At 43.8% G+C, this 20,603-nt stretch overlaps 1 protein-coding gene across 1 annotated transcript in view; it reads left to right on the top strand.

Annotated features, from left to right (window-relative positions):
* Positions 1 to 5,814: 5,814 nt before the first annotated feature.
* The window catches only part of LOC308292876 (uncharacterized protein), a gene marked incomplete at its 3' end in the record, with an annotated part of 30,433 nt that continues 15,644 nt past the window's right edge, over positions 5,815 to 20,603 (top strand). The window contains exons 1-3 of the mRNA XM_080735299.1: positions 5,815 to 6,258; positions 6,400 to 6,559; positions 7,526 to 7,622. Coding sequence (XP_080591425.1) covers positions 5,932 to 6,258; positions 6,400 to 6,559; positions 7,526 to 7,622 — 584 coding nt within the window. The 5' untranslated portion in view covers positions 5,815 to 5,931. The remainder of the gene's footprint in view (positions 6,259 to 6,399; positions 6,560 to 7,525; positions 7,623 to 20,603) is intronic.

Below are 20,603 nucleotides of genomic sequence, written 5' to 3'. Positions count from 1 at the left end.
TGCTGAGAGAACGAGAAAGTACAGGGAGAAACTAAACAATGACCCAGCAAGGAGAGAGGAGCCAAAGGGGCGAGACTGCATTTTCTACGAAGAGCAGGAGGTTGTCTGTGGCATAGCAGAACCGCAACAAGGCAGCCGGTTTGCTACCCTCACCAAATACGACTGGCTGATGTACAATACAGTCTAAATGTATAATCTAATCTGATCTAATACTTTTGTACTTTCACTCACTGGACTGGACAGTGGACAGTGTTAAGGTAGGACCCGAGACAAAACTAGCGAAAATAGCTGATCTACAAGCTCTCAACACGTTGTGCTGCGAGAGCTTGTAGATCAGCTATTTTCGGAGTTGCGCAACTCAGCACTCTTTAGCTAGTGGAGATGTGGTGTAATGTCATGATTCCTAATTACATTTGTTCAACACAAAATGCTGTGTTCAAGTTCAGGAGACTTCGGAAAAAAGCAATTTACCTGAATGCTGAGTTCTGTTTCCACTAATTGGTGTTAATAAAATGTTGCCTTCAATGCCTTTGCTCCAAGTGTGGCTATGCGCCTTATTGTCCCTTTAGGATCCTTCTGCCGTGGGCCGGCAGAAGACTTAGGTGTGCGTAGCATTCCTGTGCACATCCTCATCATCCATCTACTACTACAATTCTTTCTTATCCCATGTTAAAGCCCTACAATAATATCCTGTTCAGAAATATTAAGGCCATGTTATCCTGGGTAATTGTTTAATCAATCAGTAGTTCAGTTCAGTACTCACTAATAGGTAGGTTAAAACACAGTTTGCTTTGACACATGAAGATATGATCATACGGTGTGACACTAAATCATTTGGTGTGACATTCCAAATAGTGAGAAATCATACCTTTATTAATGATTAAACCAAAAAAATGTTTATGGATTACATAGAGAATATTATCAGGAAGAGTCACAAATATTTGTGTAATTTTAGAGAAAGTTTTGACAGAATACATTTAAAATATGTTGTAAGATCATGAACATGGGCCTCACACAGAGTGTCGATTATGAAAAAAATATACAGATATAATTAATTTTCAAAAAACTATAGTGGATCACTGGTTAGTTATGATAAAGGACTTTGATAAAGTGAGTAACTTAAGAAAGATGTACTCCATTTTCATTTTATGAACAATTATTTTCATGTCACACCATATGACGATTTTAGGCACAAGTACAACAAACTGCTGAATAAAGTCTGATTCCAATAAAATATCTAAAAACAAAATGTATTTCCATAAGGTTGAGAGTGAGTAGAACAAAAGTAAATAACTTTTATGCCTGCAATTTAAAGTTTTTTTAAAAACACATTTTTTGGGGCGTCACGTCACTGACCCATATACAGATACATATCCTTTCAAGTTCTCATAGGCTATAGGGTCAAGGACACTGATTGGCATTAATAATGAATCCTTTAGTCATACATTACTTGAATTAAACTTTGACATTTCTTCCTCCCCTCTACCATATATGGAGTGTCAGTTACACTGTACATAGAGGCAGATCATTATAAAGTGAAATGAAAGTAAGTAACATTTTACCCACGACGACGACGACGACGACAGTGAACTGAACAGTCTGGACTACATTTACACGTGACATAACAAAGTGAATAAAGGACCAAAGTTCATGTAAGGTAAGAACGTAAGAACGTGTATTATATTACAATATGTAATATATGTGGTTCACACACAAACACTTTATTATTGTCCATGTGGACCAAGATGCAAAATGTGACATATTGGTACCATGTTTGTGGGCAACTTTTATTCATTTCGGCGACTCTACTGGTATTCATCTGACTTGCCCTCGCGCTGCACGCTGAATGACTGGAGGTCCCTTGCTGCATGCATGTCATCACGCAGTCACACAACTCGTCGTGGAAAAAAAACATATCAACACGGAACACTAGCAATTAGCAAAGTTGTGTTTAAGCTCTTCTTTTCTCTTTAAAACGGTCGGCGACGCGTTAGCAGCGATACACGCAGCAAAGGCGTGTGTGTGTGTGTGTGTGTGTGTGTGTGTGTGTGTGTGTGTCGCGCGCGCGCGCGCGCCTCCCAGTCCACCACTCTTCGTCTCCAGTATCCGCTCTCTGATGCCCAATACACGGCCACACAAGCATTTGGAAGTCGGCGTGTCTCCCACACAAACGACGGCTGTTTCCTTGGATTCACAGCCGAGAATATGAACGTGAAGCCGGGATGAATGAATGAGAAGACACCGCTGAGTACCGAAATTAAGTAGGGAGGTCACAACATTTCGTCAGCACCGTAGAGCCGAATTTAGTCGGTTGACGCCCCCCCGAACCGGGGGATGCGAACCATATTTGGGTTCGCCTACTGCCGAACCGAAATTAGTTAGGCTCCTTATAACGGTATGGATCGACCCTTTGCAGCAGTGGTGTAAAGTAAGTAGGCCTATAGACCGTTTTCCTGAGTGCTCCCCTGTAGAGAGCGCCGCTGCCATGGCCACAGTGTAAACAGCAGCCCGTGGTGGAGTAGAAGTAAGATGATTGAAAATGGGAAACACTCAAGTAAAGTACAAATAGCCTACTCAAAATTGTACTTAAGTACTGTACTTACAGGTAAGTAAATGTAGGTTACAAGTTACTTTACACAACTGCTTACACCGCAGCTAATGGCGGCGGTGGCCTCTACAGGGTGTCGCTCAGGAAATCGGTCTATATTAGTGCGACATATTGTGAGCTTGTAGATGGCTATTTTCACAACCTTTGTCTCTTTCTTCAGTAGAATTTGGCCAATCTGGTATTAAAAAGGTCTAGATATTAATTTATTTGTAACTTTAGAAATGTGCAGATACCCTGTATAGGCTACACTCATCTGGAAACCCCCAAAAATTATTTAGGGACCCCCCTAGTTCCTAGTTCCCCGGGAGAGAGAGAGAGAGTCGGCCTCCTGGTGGCGCTATAAAAGACAGATGTTAATATTATCAAATGTCTCTTTTGGGTCACATGCCAAAAGGTTTGGAAACCACTATGCTCTGCATGGAGACCTGTGCATACAAACTTTTACACAGATCACTGCAGTTATAGAACACAAATCAACCTGTTGTGTTACAGTGCCACCATGGGGCTAATTTGAAAACCTTCAAGTGGGATTTCTTCCTCAGCCTAGTGCAAACACTTGTTTAAAATCTCATTGAAATCGCACGCTGTATTCATGATGTGTGTAGTTTTGTTCAAAACAGAGGACTCCTGCTAATTTTGGATATTTTGTTTATTCTTAGTTTAATACGAGAAATCTGAAAGACCTTGTTAGTTTAATTGCGACCATAAGGTCGCAGTTTAGTATCAAAACCTCCACCGGCCGTCGGTCGGTCGGTGGGTCGGTCGGTCGGTCACACGTCACACGTCACACGTCACACGTCACACGTCACACCTTTGCCCTGCTCATATCTCCGCATCAGTATGACATCACACCACATGTGTACACAAACCTTTGTGTACGTTGCTGTGGCAACAGTCTGTTGTTGCTGGTCTGTTAGTGTACGTTAGCAACCACCTTAGCAACCCCCTTTATACTGCAGGGCTCGTTTGTGTATTGTATGACATCACGCCACATCATCGGCTGAGGACTGTGTGATGTCATCATATCTCCATATATGGAGACATAAGTTGCTCATGCCCAAATATGGGCTGGTGAGGTCAGACTTAGTGTGATGCGTAGGTTATCTCCATATATGGAGATTCAACTTCAATGAGTATATAAGACCGGCATTATCTACCGACAGCTGCTACTGTATAAGCCAACCCGATAAGGTCTGAGTCGAAGAAATGCTTCTTTCCTGGCAAGAATTGCCCCTTTATACTGTAGGGCTCGTTTGTGTATTGTATGACATCACGCCACATCATCGGCTGAGGACTGTGTGATGTCATCATATCTCCATATATGGAGACATAAGTTGCTCATGCCTAAATATGGGCTGGTGAGGTCAGATTTAGTGTGATGCGTAGGTTATCTCCATATATGGAGATTCAACTTCAATGAGTAACCATGGCAAACTGTCAACTGCCCGTATGTCTTGATAAATGGTAAAACAAACTTTTGGACTATTTGTGGAGATAAGCGACCAACGGTCGCTTATCTCCCGATTAGGGAGTCTTACTGGTATAGTGTGTACCGATTTGCGTGATTCTTGGAAAAATGGCTATACTGTTGAAAAATATGTTTTGCAAGAATCTGCCTCCTGGTGGCGCTATAACAGGCCCATGTGAAAGATTGGTGGCAGAGGTTCTGCCCTGGCACCCAGGGAGTGTGCGTGCACAGTTTTGCTGCCATCGTGTTGACGGTGCCAGAGATTAGCTGTTCACAGATAGAAGGACGGACGGACCATAGAATTATAAGAAGAATAGAGAGGACACCAGATATCCCGCCCGTCCACTTGTATTGAGTTGCTCACCCAGCGCATGAGGTGATTTCACCCCTTCTTCCGGGTAGTAAAACCGTGATGTAGTGGGGCCACTGTGACACATTTTTCGTCATAGTTTGTGTTCATGGACGCGCTGTGGCTCCAATTCATGAACGAGCACTTCCGGTATGAACGTGCGTCAATACAAAGAAGCCTAGACGCGCGTTCATGTTAGTGGCTCCAACTGCAGTACCTCAAAACGGCCACCATGTCCATTGCGCCTCAGGGCTCACCCAGGGTTCTGGGGGCTTGGGACGGACACACACACGGACGGATGGACGGACGGACGGACGGACGGACGGACGGACGGACGGACGGACGGACGGTCGGACGGACGGACGGACGTATGACAGGGTGCAAAATATAGTCTCCCCACGCCTATCGGCCTGGCAGAGACAATGAAGTGATTTACAGTAACAGTGAATAAATCCAAGGTCAAGATGGAATAACGTTTACAACAATTTGTCAGTAAAGAAAAAATGGCACGGGGGCTGTTCTTCGCCTTGCAACACACACACACACATTAACGTTATCCACACAACACACCATCGCATCGCTTCGCGCAATGGAGGAAAAAAAACGCTTCAATAAGGAATTTGATTGATTGAAGACTTTATTAGAAGTTTGCATAGGAAAAGGTACAGTTTCATGACGGTACAGTTCACTGGTACAAGGTCTACTAAAAGGAGATCCATGAAAAGACTAAGCTTATTTCCACAGGAAACCATTTAAGTATCTCATATAACAGAATGACAGACAAATAGAACACAGTACTATGCAATAGATATGTAAATAAAAATAATATGAGTTCACTTTAATACACACGTTTCATGTCCATCCATGCCTCTGTTCAACTCTCTGACTTTTACCCTCTCTCTATCACTACTTGTCAAGTGCTGCGTGCTGTCTGCTTCTCATGGTACCTGATTTATGATTAGTTGTATGACTGTGGCGCACAGAACATTAGATTTCCAAGATCAAACTGTGTCCCTCCGTGCCACGGGTTTGTACAATTTCGGCCGGGATGCGACTATTGTGAGTTTGTAGATTTGCTAATTGCCACATTCTCCTCTCCAAGTGTTCGTTCGGTCCTTCGAGCTGTGTGTGTGTGTGTGTGTGTGTGTGTGTGTGTGTGTGTGTGTGTGTGTGTGTGTGTGTGTGTGTGCGTGTGCGACTGTGCGTGCGCGTGTGCGTGCGTGCGTGCGGTCGCGCATGCGCAAATCCTGTTCAAACTTGACTGGACACAGACTTGTGTGGACACACATTGCTGCCTATAGGGAGCTTGTTCCACACAGCTCCAAAAAGCAGTGTGATAGAAGTGAGTTTTAAGAAAAATAATGAGGACACAGAGTTTGCAGTTTGTGTTCTTCCATTCTGACGAATCCTGTCTCCATTCCCTGTGGACACAGTTACTGCAATCATTGCATCAATAATTACTGGTCCCAGCCAAGCCCAACTGGGGACTATGCGTGTCCCCAGTGTATGACCAGCTACCCAACCCGTCCTGTACTCTCTGTTAACTTAGCGTTGGACTGGACACTGCAGGCTCTCCAGGAGACCAGCTTTAGTCCAGCCTGTCCCACTCTGCCACAAGCTGGACCAGGAGATGTAGCTTGTGATATCTGCTCCGGCCTCAAGCTCCGAGCCGTCAAGACCTGTGTGACGTGTAGCGCCTCCTACTGTGAGAGTCATGTCAGGCAACACTACACTGACCCAGCACTGCAGAAACACACCATGGTCCAGGTCAATGAAGACACCAAACTCTCACAGTGGGAGAGGAACTCTGTGAAAATGGAGGACATCAAAGAGGTGAACGTTATGTTTGTACACACCTGTGGTCATTAGGGCTAGAACAGAGAATTACTGTAGCTTAGTCTAGTCTAGTCTATTATTTAGTCTATTATTTAGATCAAATGCTTATCTAAATAAGCCTTGTCATCATTATTGTAGGAACCGTTTGTGGATAGTGAGTCTGAAGATCATCAGGAGGTTGAAAGTAAGAGGATGAAGATGGAGGTTGAAAAGGAAGATGAGACGTTCCAACATGGCAGCCTGGAGCAATCTGACCTGAAGAATGTCTCCACACATCTACAACCTCTACAGGAGAAAGGTGACCCTCTGACCCCTTGCATATTGAACATGATGTATTGAGAAAATAACTCATGTGCTCTGTATCGTCTCTCCTCAGTGTCAGTGTCTCATATCAGTTTTCCACATCAAGGTTTCTCAATGGTGTCTCCCTGCAGGACTATTTATGAATTAATCCCGCCAGCGTTTTCAGTGTTTTTACCGTATTTTCCGAGGGCGATCGCGAGAGCGTGTGTATATACACAGGGCCAGGGGTACTTACTTACTTACTCCTCTTCGTCCCCTATGGGACATAAGGCTTCAATGAGCGATCTCCATTGCATTCGATCCCTGGCAGCATGTTGCGCCTCTCCCCATGACAGGTTCATCTGTTCCAGCTCTTGTGTCACAGTTCTGCGCCAGGTGGTTTTGGGCCTTCCAGGTTTTCTTTTGCCTGGCGGGGTCCATCTTAAGGCCACCTTTGTAATGTGGTCCTGCTCCATTCTAAGCACTTGACCCAGCCATCTCAGGCGTCTCTGAGTTATGTCCTTGGTGATGCTCCGGCTCCCTGTTTTTTGTACAGTTCGTTGTTTGAAATTTGATTCGGCCAAAAGTTCTGGCATATTCGTCTGAGGCATCTATTGTGGAATACTTCCATTTTCCTGGTGTCTGTTTTCACTATTCTCCACCACCCCCTCAGGGCCAGGGGTATGTGCCTTTAAATATGCCTTTAGTGGGTTGCAGAGGTGTATTATGGGATACGCTTGGTGCTGTTGTAATTCTTGTTCAGGTGTGGCCACGCATTTTACAAGGAAGTGATATTTTATTTGTTTTACGGGTGATAGGCAGAGAGACTTTTGGACTATTTTCAGAGTGTTTACAGAGAGACCACGTGACCTACTGTATCATAATGTACATTTTCGGGGCTTGACATGACACCTTTAAGAACTCGGTTAAAAAGCCCAAATGATCCTAATGTTGCTCCCCCTCTGGCCCTCTCTGTGTCCAGGTGATAATCCAATGGGAGGAGGTGGGGCCTCTCCTCAGAGTCAACAGGCCAGCCTGCTACAGGACACCAGGATGCATGACAACGTCAACAGCCAGGGGTGAGAGCATGGACACATCACAACAAAACACTTCATGACACCTGTGTAGCCACCAGCCTCATTAACAGAATGTTCCTCTTCAACTGATCCAAAATGCCGCGGCACGACATGGTCTTCAACCAGACAAAATTCACACAAAGTCTCCCCTCTTCGCCGCTCCCTCCACTGGCTCCCGGTTGCTGCCCGCACAGATTAAAAAACACTGATGCTGGCCTTCAAAGCAGCCAAAGGTACGGCTCCTCCATACCTCCAAAGCCTGATCGATCCCTACAACCCCACCCGTTCACTCAGATCAGGTAACACAGGGATGCTGACAGAACCCTCACTAAAAACTAGTGGACAGAAATCTACTCGTCCTCCTGGCCCCCAAACTGCAGAATAAACTCCACGTTGCACTTACAACAACAGACTCACTCCCTAGCTTCCACCGTGGTTTGAAGACTCACCTCTTCAGACTCCACCTTAACCCATAGCACTTACCGTAGCATAGCACTCGCCTGCCCTCAATGACCAGGGGGCGGCAGTGGCTCAGGGGTAGAGAAACCGTCATTAGAACACAGAGGGTTCCCAAAGGGTTCCCAGTTCGATCCCAAGTTTCCCCAGAGTTAGCGTCAAAGAGTCCTTGAGCAAGACTCTGAAGTCTTTAGGTTTTATATAGAGTTTTTTAAACCACTGTTTCTGGAAAACAATTACTCTGTAGCAGCTAGAAACAAAATTCCCAAAACTATTTGATAGCTTGCCTTACACCTTTGGCTTTCATAGAAAGATTTCCAAAAACTACTGTAGGCTACTACATACTGTACCTACTGTAATACAAATAAATGTGTTCCTGGCCTGAGGGGTAAAAGCACAAAAATGTCTTTTGCTAAAAAGTTTAGGAAACGTTGAGATGGAGAATATCACACATACAAACACGCACGCACACACACACACACACACACACACACACACACACACACACACACACACACACACACACACACACACACACACACACTAGCGCTACAACGGATGAATATATTTTTGTTTTATTTCTCCCTGGCTCAGGCTGATGAACGATGACGTGGGTTCAATGGTGACGGGCGACCCTCCCTCCGCCCCGGGCGTGAGGAAGAGCTGGCATGAGGACCACACACAGGACGTGAGAGACCACATAGTGTACAGAATGTAAGGGACTGGGAACATCATCTCTATATAATGTAGCCCCAGTGGTTTACCTGGTTTTCCTCTAACACCACACCTCTATCTCTTCTCTCCCACAGTGTCCAGAAAATCATTCCTATCAAAGATCCCGCCGCCCTTAAAGACAGACGGATAGAGAACTTGGTGGCCTATGCCAGGAAGATGGAGGGAGACATGTATGAATCGGCCAACAGCAGAGTAAGCAACATTATGAGATATCCTCTAATATTAATAATCACTGACATGAATAAGACATTTGTTGTAAAAATGTATTTTGGAGGTGTCACAGGCCAGTGAGTGAATGAGCAGTAACATAATGTATGACGTGATGTTGACAAATTCAGTAAAATGCCTGAGATGGGTGTTGAATTGATACCTCGCCCTCCCAGGTTATTCCACCTCTTCTGTACATCTTGTTGTTATCTTGTAACAGGACCTGTGTGTTGTTTTCCCTTGGCTGCTACTACAGCCCACTTCCACATTTATATGGGACAAAGACAGGAACAAAAACATTTTCCCAAGACTCTTAAAGTCATACTACTGTATGTAACCTTTTAGATACATTTATTAATTGATATTTTGATATAATCTTGATCTGATATATTTTTCACATGCATGTGTTTTTTAGACAATTTGACAAACAACATAGGCAATGGAAATGTATATACGGTACGTAGTTAGAACAAATACTGTGGCAATACTACGGCAGTATGACTTTAACTTAGAACTTTTTTTGTCTTATTCCTGCTGTATTCCACTCTCCTAATTGTCTTTCCCCTCCTCTCCCCTGCCCTACTCTTCTATCTTTCCCCTTCCCCCCTGCCTAGGCAGAGTACTACCACCTGATAGCGGAGAAGGTCTGTAAGATCCAGAAGGAGTGGGAGGAGAAAAGGAGGACCAGGCTACAGAAGCAGGGCCTGGGGCTGCATTGCCCCCCCGGGACGGGTCAACCTCCCACAGGACAACCTCCAAGTGAGTGAGACATGCTGCACGTTGTCCCCACAGTGTGGTTCATCCAGCACCTGTATGAACCCTAAGGTCTAATTAAACCATTTGTGTGATGTGACGTGTCCAACAAGACGATTTTTCTCTCCAAATGTTTTGCATCGTTTACAGTGGGAATGGCGTTTTTCTTTAAACGCCAGCAGTTTGATGGAATGCTGAGTGTTTATTTTGCACTCATACATTCAGGTATTTTTATCTGCATGAGAGCTGAAGTACTTCCAATCGGCTGGTTGGAAGGGTTTTTCATGCGAGCGAATTGGCGTTTTCTGACAGGTCCCTATGAAGTGGCTGTTGAACTTGATGTTGGAGCAGGTCCCTCTCACATTGTCTTCATTTCAAACTTCTTTTTGTTTTGGGACCGCCCCACTTATTATATGTCTGACGGCCTGCATCTAAGCAGATATGGGTCCCAAATGCTCGCATTTAATTTGCGACGCGCTGCGTCTATACAGCCACTCCATTGACTGTCTGTTTCACTTTCACTTCCAAACGACCAGTATGTTTACACCGCAGATACAAGTACTTCCGGTTACTCCCGATTTACTTCCGGTTCACAGCAAATTCTCGCCCAATACCATGCTTGCTCCCCCTCATGGCCAGGTGGTCTTGTAAAGCATGTCACTCCACTATCACAACCTGTAATAGCTATTTCCACCCGTCAAATCACCTACCCATCCTACATCCCAACATTAATTAGCATTAGACATCCAAAGTTGGATGTTCCCTGCTATAGCCGTGGCATTGGTCACACCAATCTCCGTGCTTTAAAGCGTGCCCCATCCCGTCCTAGCCCAGTGGTTAACCTTAACATGGTCCTGTTTAACACCAGATCACTCACAAGCAAAACCTTTATTTTAAATGACTTTTTTACCTCACGACACTTGGATTTTATGTTTTTAACTGAAACCTGGTCCCACGCTGGCGAGTGTGTGTCTTATTCTGAACTGCTTCCCCCTGGCTGCACCTTCTTCAGCTCCCCACGTACCACTGGTGGTACTGGTGGTGGCACAGCCTCAGTATTCAAAGATACCTATAAATGCCATTTGATCCAATCTGAAGCCAGTTACCCCAGTTTCGAACTGCAGTCTTTTGAATTGAGCCTGTCATCCCCTGTTTTTTGTGCAGTAATATACCGGCCTCCAAAATACAACAAGGACTTCATAAATGATTTTAGTGATTTTCTCTCTGGAATTATGGTGAAATATGACCACATACTTTTAACTGGTGATTTTAACGTGCATGTATGCTGTGAGTCTAAACCCTTAGTTAAGGAATTCCTAAATCTTTTGGATTGTTTTAATCTTACCCAGTCTGTAAATGTCCCGACTCACGAAAAGGGCCATACACTGGACCTTGTTTTGTCCTATGGACTATCTGTTTCCCCCGTTACACTGTCCCCCATATCTACAACCATTTCTGACCATACTCCTGTCCTATTCACTATTTCTATTCCATGTGCAGAGCTTATTTCATCTGCTCCCACACGACGCTCACGTGCAATTAAACCCTCAACTCCATTACAATTCTCTGCTATGTTTGATGCTACATCGTTCCCCACCCTGGATTGTATTAGTGATCCCAGTGCTGAGATACTAATCTCTAGTTTTAACCAAACATGCACTGATATTTTGAATTCTGTTGCTCCCCTCAGGACCACACGCACAAAGACACTTTATGAGCCATGGCTCAATGATTCCACCCGCGCTCTCAGACGAGCTTGTAGGCAAGCTGAGAGAAAATGGCAAAAAGACAAATTGCATGTCTCACTAGAGATCTTACGTTGCTGTCTTTCTGATTATCAGAACGCGGTCAAACGTGCCAAAACAGAACACATCTCAAACATAGTTTCAACTAATTGCCACAAACCCCAGGTTCTTTTTAATGTTTTTAATTCCCTAATTAATCCATGCACTATACCGTCTGTTGTGCCATCACCCACCCTCTGTGAGCACTTTTTAACATATTTTATTGATAAAATTGCAACCCTTAGATCAGCTCACACGCCTGCCATTCTTTCCCCAGTTCCTCCCCTCTGCCATGCATCTCTTGAGAATTTTGACCCTATACCCCTCACTGCACTGTCGGATATAGTCAGTCACCTACGCCCCACAAACTGTCCATCTGATTGTATTCCCTCTCGCCTTCTTAAAGATGTTTTTAGCTCTGTCGGTCCTACAATTTTATCTATCATTAACACATGTCTCATCACAGGTTGCGTCCCAGCTGTCTTCAAACATGCTGTGGTGCAGCCTTTAATAAAAAAAAAAAATCTGGACCCCTCTGTCTTATCAAATTTTAGACCCATCTCCCAGTTGCCTTTTTTATCGAAGGTCTTAGAAAAGACAGTGTACGCACAGTTGCAGCAGTTTTTAACCACCCATGGTATTCACGAAAAGTTCCAGTCTGGTTTTAAACCAGGCCACAGTACAGAAACGGCACTCTTAAGAGTTTTTAATGATCTCCTTTTAACTGTAGATGACGGCTGCCCAGCTGTTCTGGTTCTTCTTGACCTGACGGCTGCATTCGACACGGTTGACCATAATATTTTATTATCTCGCCTCGAACAAAGTATAGGCATCACTGGTACCGCCCTGCAGTGGTTCAAATCCTACTTAACAAACCGGAGTTTTTCCGTGAAGCTTGGGGAATTCTCTTCTAGTAAGGCCCCTCTCACCTGTGGGGTCCCCCAGGGCTCGATCCTGGGACCCATTTTATTTTTACTGTACATTCTGCCCCTAGGAGAAATCATAACACAACATAATATTTCATTTCATTGCTTCGCTGATGACATTCAATTCTACCTGCCCCTCAAGTCAAAATACAACGACCCAGCCTACAACCCACTACAGTTACTGCAAAACTGCCTGGCAGATATTAAATCATGGATGGCCTCAAATTTCCTTAATCTCAATGACAGTAAAACTGAAATTATCACCTTTGGTCTACACTCTCCTATCCCCCCCTCTGACATCCTTGGTCCCCTTAGTCCATACATTCACTCCTCCGTTAAAAACCTCGGTGTAATTTTTGACACAGCTTTCAAATTGGACAAACAGGTTAGTTCTGTCATCAAAACCAGCTTCTTTCACCTCAGACTTTTAGCAAAAATCAAACCATATTTATCCCATAACGACCTTGAGAAGGTTATCCATGCTTTCATCTCCTCTAGGTTGGACTACTGTAACTCCCTGTATGTCGGTATAGATCAAGCACTACTTAGACGCCTACAGATGGTCCAAAATGCCGCTGCCCGCCTCCTCACCGGCAAAAAGAAACGTGACCATATTACACCAGTCTTGGCTTCACTCCACTGGCTCCCTGTCCGCTTCCGAATTAATTTTAAGATTCTGATGTATGTTTTTAAAATCAGGAATGGGACGGCACCCCCATCACTCTCAGAACTCATTTCCGACTACTCCCCAGCCAGAGCCCTGAGGTCCGCTGACCAGTTGCTGTTGACTGAGTTAGCAACAAACAGAACAACTAGGGGTGACCGGGCCTTTGCGGCAGCTGCCCCTAGGCTCTGGAATAACTTGCCTATTCACATCCGAGCTGCCCAGTCAATATCTATTTTTAAATCCCTCTTAAAAACGTATTTCTTCTCCCTGGCTTTTAGCGACACCTGACTTCCTTTATTGGTAATAATTGCTTTTTCTTTTCGTGCTTATTTCATTGTATGCTATTGTTTTGTTTTTATTGCACTGTTCGCTCTTTGTTTTTAACTTGTAAAGCACTTTGGTTGACTTGTCATGTTAAATGTGCTATATAAATAAAGTTGAGTTGAGTTGAGTTGAGATGATATATCTGCGCTGCTTTAAATCAAACAGTCGTGAAATCTTCTTGTATTCTCGTTTACAGACGGTCCCCTCCCTGACCCACCAATGGTGAGACCTCCAGGACCCAACCCGATGGTCAACAGGATGCAGGGTCCAAGTAACATTTTAGATAGCTATCTAGATAGCTATCTATCTATCTATCTATCTACCTCCAGGACCCAACCCGATGGTCAACAGGATGCAGGGTCCAGGTAAGAGATACATTTTGCCGTACGTCAGGTCTTACTTGCTGTGACCTTGTAGCCATTTGACAAGATTCATTTGATCCTCTGGGCCCACGAGTTCAAAGATTTTAAACCCTATCCGATTGGGTAAGATTTTGAAATCGTATATTTTGTGATCCAGGATCAGATAATCCAGCCAAATGATGTCCTGGTATTTCAAAGAAATTCAGGCTAGGATCACCCTGATCCAGATTCAGACTTTTCACGATTACCAGATCCTGATTTGCAGTGGTTCAATCCTATTTTTGCCAAACGTTTGTCTATTATTTTTTTATTGTGGCACTTTATAATAGTAAACAAAGTGTGTGTGTGTGTGTGTGTGTGTGTGTGCGTGTGCGTGTGCGTGTGCGTGTGTGCCTAGAAAAGGTAACATATACTGTAGGGTTATGCTATGATCATAAATTGAATACAATGTTCTGAGAGGTAGATAAGTGTACACTGCAAGAAATATATAAAACTTATGTTTATGATGAAACACAATGTTTACCCTCCAGTGGGTACAGCCTGAACAAGAGAAAGATGACCTCATAAAACATTCTGATGTGAAAGAATGTATTGGTGAATGTAAAGAAACAGCTGTGATAGGAAGTAGAATGGAAGTGGTTCCACTCATGTGTTACCGCTCTATCTGGCAGTGCGTCACCGCCACCTAGCCACCTGGCATGCACACTACACTACATGCACACTACTGTTGTGTTAGACTAGATGTAGGCCTATTTGAGAGTGCAGAAACATAATTGCTTTGATGCATGTAACATTAAAGAGCATCAATGAGCATCAGCTGGACACCTATACTTTCCAAAAAAAAACTTGAATATGATAGAAGACATGATGAATTATTACTGTGGTTATTGTAAGCTTACATTCCATATTATACGCCATAAAGTAAGAACTCCTATAACTTTCACCAGCAAAATAAATATTTAAAACAATATTGGAAAATTGCTTCAGACAAAGACTCCCGAGAGCGAGAGAGAGTCTACCAGAGTTCAGACTCTTCTAGCAGTTGTAAGTTGCAATAGCTTGGCTTGCATCATCAGATTAGACCTTGGGACTGTTCATAAGTTCATGTAATAGTTTCCTTTCATCTTCTCTGAGCGTTGTTAGGGAACCATTTTTGAACGGTGCTAACCGCTTCTACATCTGGCTTTGTCTGTTTGTCCTGTGTCTGTCGGGACTGTCATTGGTCAATTGGTGTCTGTTAGTACGCTCACTTAACACTGTGTGTGATTTTTATTTCACCTATAGTAAACCTTTTTTTCTGTAAACCTTTATTTCACCCAGAGTAGAACTTTGTTTCTGTTAAGGGGAACTAGGCAAGTCTGTGTATACAAAAACATCCCCCCCTCCCCCTCCCCTGTACGACAGGCATCAAGCAGGTAGTTGTCTTTGATGCTTTCATTGAAAAGAGAGATCACTAACAAGCACTTGACACCTTTATGGCCCAATCAATTACCTCAGTGCACAACCCCTTTTGAAGTTCAAAGGAGGCAATTAAGAGGTCTGGCTGAGCTCCCCCTGACAAAAATGTCCCTCCAAGGGATGAATAATATCAACATAAACAGTGAACCAAAATACAGCCAGGGGAAACACCCCAGCACAATAATATAGTGACTGATGAAGGGAAATGACAGCTAAACAAATTTACATAAAAAAATAAAAAAAGTTAGTTACCTAGTTTCCCTTTAACCTCAAAAGTCCATTGAGTTCTATGGACGTTTTCTGTAACCTTTTCTTTAACCCCAAAAGTCCATTGAGCTTCTCATTGAGTGCCAGCCTATCACCACTAGAGGGCGCCCAGTGACCAGAGAATAATAGAGATATGCTGGTAATGCATGCCCAAGCCCTGGAGCCATGACTTTTTTTACAAAGGAAAGGACACTTTCCTTTGTGCATGTACAGGAAGAGGATGAAGTTAGCTTGAAGTTAGCTATTGGCTACCAAGCATTTTAGAAGCCTTATTTTCGTCAACTTAGCCATGATTAAACCTTGCACACCTCATGCATGGGAAAAAAACAGAGAAGAATGAGCTCTAAAAAATTGATTTGTGCAGTTTGTTCACAGCTTTCAAACAAAAAAATCCGATTGGAAATCCGTTCAGGCATTCTTGAGATAATCGCCATTATGTTTTACATGTAATGTAAACAAAAATGGCTGCCCTGTATGTTAGATGGGGTTGTATGGGGGTGGAACATGCAAAATCGCGATTGAAATCATGTTCACCAGATTTGATGGGGTCCAAAAAAAAAAAAAAAAAATTCAAAAATTAAAAAAAAAAAAAAAAAAAAAAAAACTTTGACCCCTCTGTCACATGGTAATTTATATATATATATATATATATATATATATATATATATATATATATATATATATATATATATATATATATATATTGATATATATTGATATATATATTGATATATATTGATATATATTGATATATATATTGATAAAGCTCTGACCACGGGACTCTGGCAACCAATGAATACCTTTGCAACGACTATATTAATGGCAAATATTTCCTACAGCTTAATAATAATACAATTTTAAATTAGTCAGTATTTACACCTCTGTGGCTTCTCACCCTGACCCCACTGCATGCACTCTCCATGTTTGGCACCCCATCAAACCACAAGCTGATGCCCAGGAGAGGAGTCTAGACCCTATGAGCAAGTACAGAGACTCAGTGGTTATTTTAAACTTAAGAATTATTTTGCCTTTCAACGTAAGTTATGAATTCCAAATGATTAGTTTCCTAAGCTGTTGCTTCTTGAGTGATGGCTTCTCCAAATAAATTACATGAATGTCTCTCTTTTCCTCACAGATTTTGTTTCACTTTTTGATTTGAAGCTTATTTTTGATTTGGAGGACGACCTTCCCGATGAGCTTGTCACGTCATCTGCGCTGGGGCTGGTCAATGGAGGGGACCTCAGCCAACTCCATGCCAGCCTAGACACGGCCGCCAAACACAAACAGCTCTCCGAACTCCTCCGCGCTGGACCACCGCCTCAACAGGGGTTGCCCAACCAAAACAGCACAGGACGTGGCCGGATTTCCCCATAGGCAAGGGGGGGGGCATTGCCCCCCTAAATGCCCTGTCTGCCCCACCAAACAAGATGGCATGAAAAAATAAAAATGTTTTTTTTTTCTTTTTTTTTCTCCTTTTTTTATATATATATTATGCTACAGGTGTCGCACCACCAAAACCAACACCATTTCATTATATATACATTTTAAAAACTCTGATCGCCAATGCCATCTCTCTCCCTCTCTCTGCACCTCAAAATAAGTAAAACAAATAATAATGTTCCAGGCCAGCAGCTCCGCCCTGATATGGGTTGATGCGTAGGAGGGAACAGCAGTAAGTCTCGCACGCACCACTTCTGGTTGACAACTAACTTCAATTTTGTCCAGGCTGTCCAGCGCATTAAGAAGGAACTAATTGAGAGAACAGTTTGTTTTTTAGTTGTGCTTGCAGCTTGTTTCACTATCTGTTCTCTTTCTCTGGCTCTTTCGGTCAATATGCGTCGATTTCTGGTTTCTAAACCTCGCGACGCGAGTAGCACTGCTGCTACGGCTCCAGTCAGTCCAGAGGCAGGCTCCGAGCCATCGTCGACTCGGGGTACAGCTGCTCCTCAACCCGACCCAAACCCTAACCCCCAATTGAGTTCCACAAGCACGGCAACACCAGCTGAAAGCGTCACCGTTCGCAACGCAGCAGCGGTCGCCGATAACAGCACATAATTGCAAATAGGAAGCTTTTTCTTCTTTCTATGCACCTGCCTGGCTACAGGTTTGCTCTACTGTTTGTAAATTAGAATGACAAAATACTGTATCAAGTTGACCATAGCCATAGCTGAATGACATCTCACTGCTCCTGGTTCTTACAGGATGGGTAAAACGCAGAGGATACGTTTCAACTATCTGCAAAACCATAGGAGAAGTAGTTCAGTAAAGTTCCTTGTGTAGTTCAGTAAAGTTCCTTGTAGTTAATGAACTCCCACTTTGTGGCACTCTGGAAAGCTCACATGATGAACAGGAATTCTCTGCAGGACTCTTCTTGAAAATGGTTGCAAAGGACGGACCCCACGTTTAATGAAATTAACAAACACATCCCACAATATGCAGGGGTGTGTACAGACGTTTTGAGGAGGGGGTGCTCAAGTGAAGAATATGCAGGGGCGTGCACAGACATTTTGAGGAGGGGGTGCTCAAGTGAAAAAAGGGCACCTTGTGAATGAAAGCAAGCAAGCAGCATGTAAAGACTCAGCACATCTGTGGTCACATATGTCATGGCGGCGGCAGCAGCAGCGTCGGCTGCAGCTGCAACTTTGAGATCTAAACCTTTGAAATATACGGATGCTGATGGCAACATCATTGTGGAAGATGAGTTTCTGAACTTTTTAGTCATCAAAATGAAAACGATGGGCCAGGATGAGCTAATATTGTTGACTACAAGCCATTTCTCGTCTGAGTGGATTGCGAGTTCTAAGAAAGCCTTGTTTGAACTCTGCCCAGAAACCAGCCAGCGCTGTGTACAGCACAGAGGAGAGCAAAAGGACGTGAATAACGTTAAAAGTTGCATCGGACTAATTAACGAGCTTGGGGACAAAATCCCTCGCTTTGTGTCACACAATATTGACAAACTGCCACCTGTGTCCTTTAACAGCATTGATGTTTCATGTCTGCTGGCAAAGATTGAGAAGCTGGCTGCAGATGTTGCTATAATGAAGCAAGGTATGGCCATGCAGGTTACAGCTTCTGATGAGCTTCGTACTATGTCCGTGGATCTAAACCAGCGGCTATGTGTCGCGGAGAAACTTGGTTTGGTGAAGGGGAACGTGTTGGTCTCTACTCAGACAGAGAAGGAGACTCCTAAACAACAGGACAAAGGCAATGGAAGAGGAGCTGGGCCGTTGCTCAAACCACCGGCTCAACGTCAACGACAGATGAGCTGGAATACGCTGGCCTGCGATGAGTGCTCTGTGCCTGAGGCTGAGAAGGATACAACGGAGGGGGGCGGGGACGCTACTGCTGCTGCTGTGGTGACTGAAACATGGAGCTACGTGGCTAAGCGGGGGAGCCGCGGCGTACAGGCTGCTGGAGTACCTGTGCGACCCAAAGCCAGGCTGGAGCCTCGGCGTGACAAGAAAGTTGTTGTCGTCGGGACTGGCTCGGGAGGTAACATCCAGACGGTAAAGACAAAGCTGGTGAGTGTATTTGCCACAAAGTTCGCGCCAGAGCTGGATGCACACATACTGACAAAGTACTTGAAAGACAAACTTTGTCGCGATGTAACCTGCGTTAAAATAGCAACCGCACAGAGCAGATGCAGTTCATTCAAAGTTACTGCTGAATGTCTTGATGTGAAGGACATGTACGATGCGGCTCTGTGGCCGGACGGTGCTATGGTGCGGCGCTACTATGAGGCACGCAAACCTAGGACCACTGTTGTCTCAGGAGGGGCGGTAGTGGTGGAGGAGAGTCTGTCTGCTATACAGAGTAGATGACTGTTTGGTTCTCATGAGAGTTGTGTCATATAAGACACGCGGCCTGCGTCTGGGACAAACTGCAGCTGACAAGGCGCGGCGCCTTGCTGTAGACAAACTCCTTGAGGACACTGACATTTTATGTATTCAAGAAACATTTCTTCCCAAGCAAGACTTGGACAAACTTAACGCTGTTAATAGTAATTTCCATGGGGCAGGGGAGTCCACAACGGATTTGAGCATGGGGCTTGTACAGGGGAGAATACCTGGAGGTGTCGCTATATTATGGCATAAAAAATATGACCCCCTGATAAGTGTGATTAGGATGGGGACTGACTGGTGTATAGCAGTTAAAATTGTCTATAATAACAATGTGTTTATAATAATAAATGTATACACACCATATGAAAGCTACAGCAATGAGGATCTATATCTTGAAAGACTTTATAAACGCTTTTATAGAGGAAAATGAATATACGTGTATATACATAATATACATAATGGGGGATCTGAATGCTGATATCAGTGATGATAAGTCCTTGTTTGGTCGGCATTTGCTTCAGTTTTGTATTGACAATAAGTTAATCTTATCTAGTAGGGTCCTGCTGCCAGCAGCTAGTGTTACACATGTCAGTGAGGCTTGGAACACAACATCCTGGCTGGACCATATTATATGTACAGCGGATGCTCATGATTGTGTGGAGCAAGTTGAGATCCTATATGGGCTGGCAGCAACTGACCATATGCCTGTCTCTATGAAGATAAAGGTGGAGAACCTAACAGTTCCAGAGTTGACCACTAGTAGTGATACAAGCAAGCGTGGTGGCAAACTCCAGTGGGCCAGGCTCTCAGAGGATGAACTGAGGTCTTATGATGATCATACTGAGAAGAATCTTGGGGGTATTGAAATCCCATATAATGCTATTCTGTGTGACAATATTAACTGTGATAATTCTAAACATAATGATGAACTGTGCATAATGTATGATATGATTGTTAAAGGACTAAACAAGTCTAGTGCAGTACTCTGCCAGAGAAGAGGAAAGCTGCATAAACTCAGGCCGGGTTGGAATGAGCATGTAGAGGAATTACACCAGCAGGCCAGAGAAACTTTTAAGATGTGGGTTAATGCGGGCAAACCTAGGAATGGTCCTGTATGTGATGCAAAAAAGCAGGCTGTAGCTCGGTTCAAAAGTGCAGTTCGATTCATTAAGAGAAACAAGCTGACCTTGAGAGCAAACTCAA

This window comes from Nannobrachium achirus, assembly GCF_963921795.1.
Source record: "Nannobrachium achirus genome assembly, chromosome: 10".
Lineage (NCBI taxonomy): Eukaryota > Metazoa > Chordata > Actinopteri > Myctophiformes > Myctophidae > Nannobrachium > Nannobrachium achirus.
The sequence above is the reverse complement of the archived record's forward strand: the minus strand, read 5'-3'. Positions and strand labels throughout refer to the sequence as shown.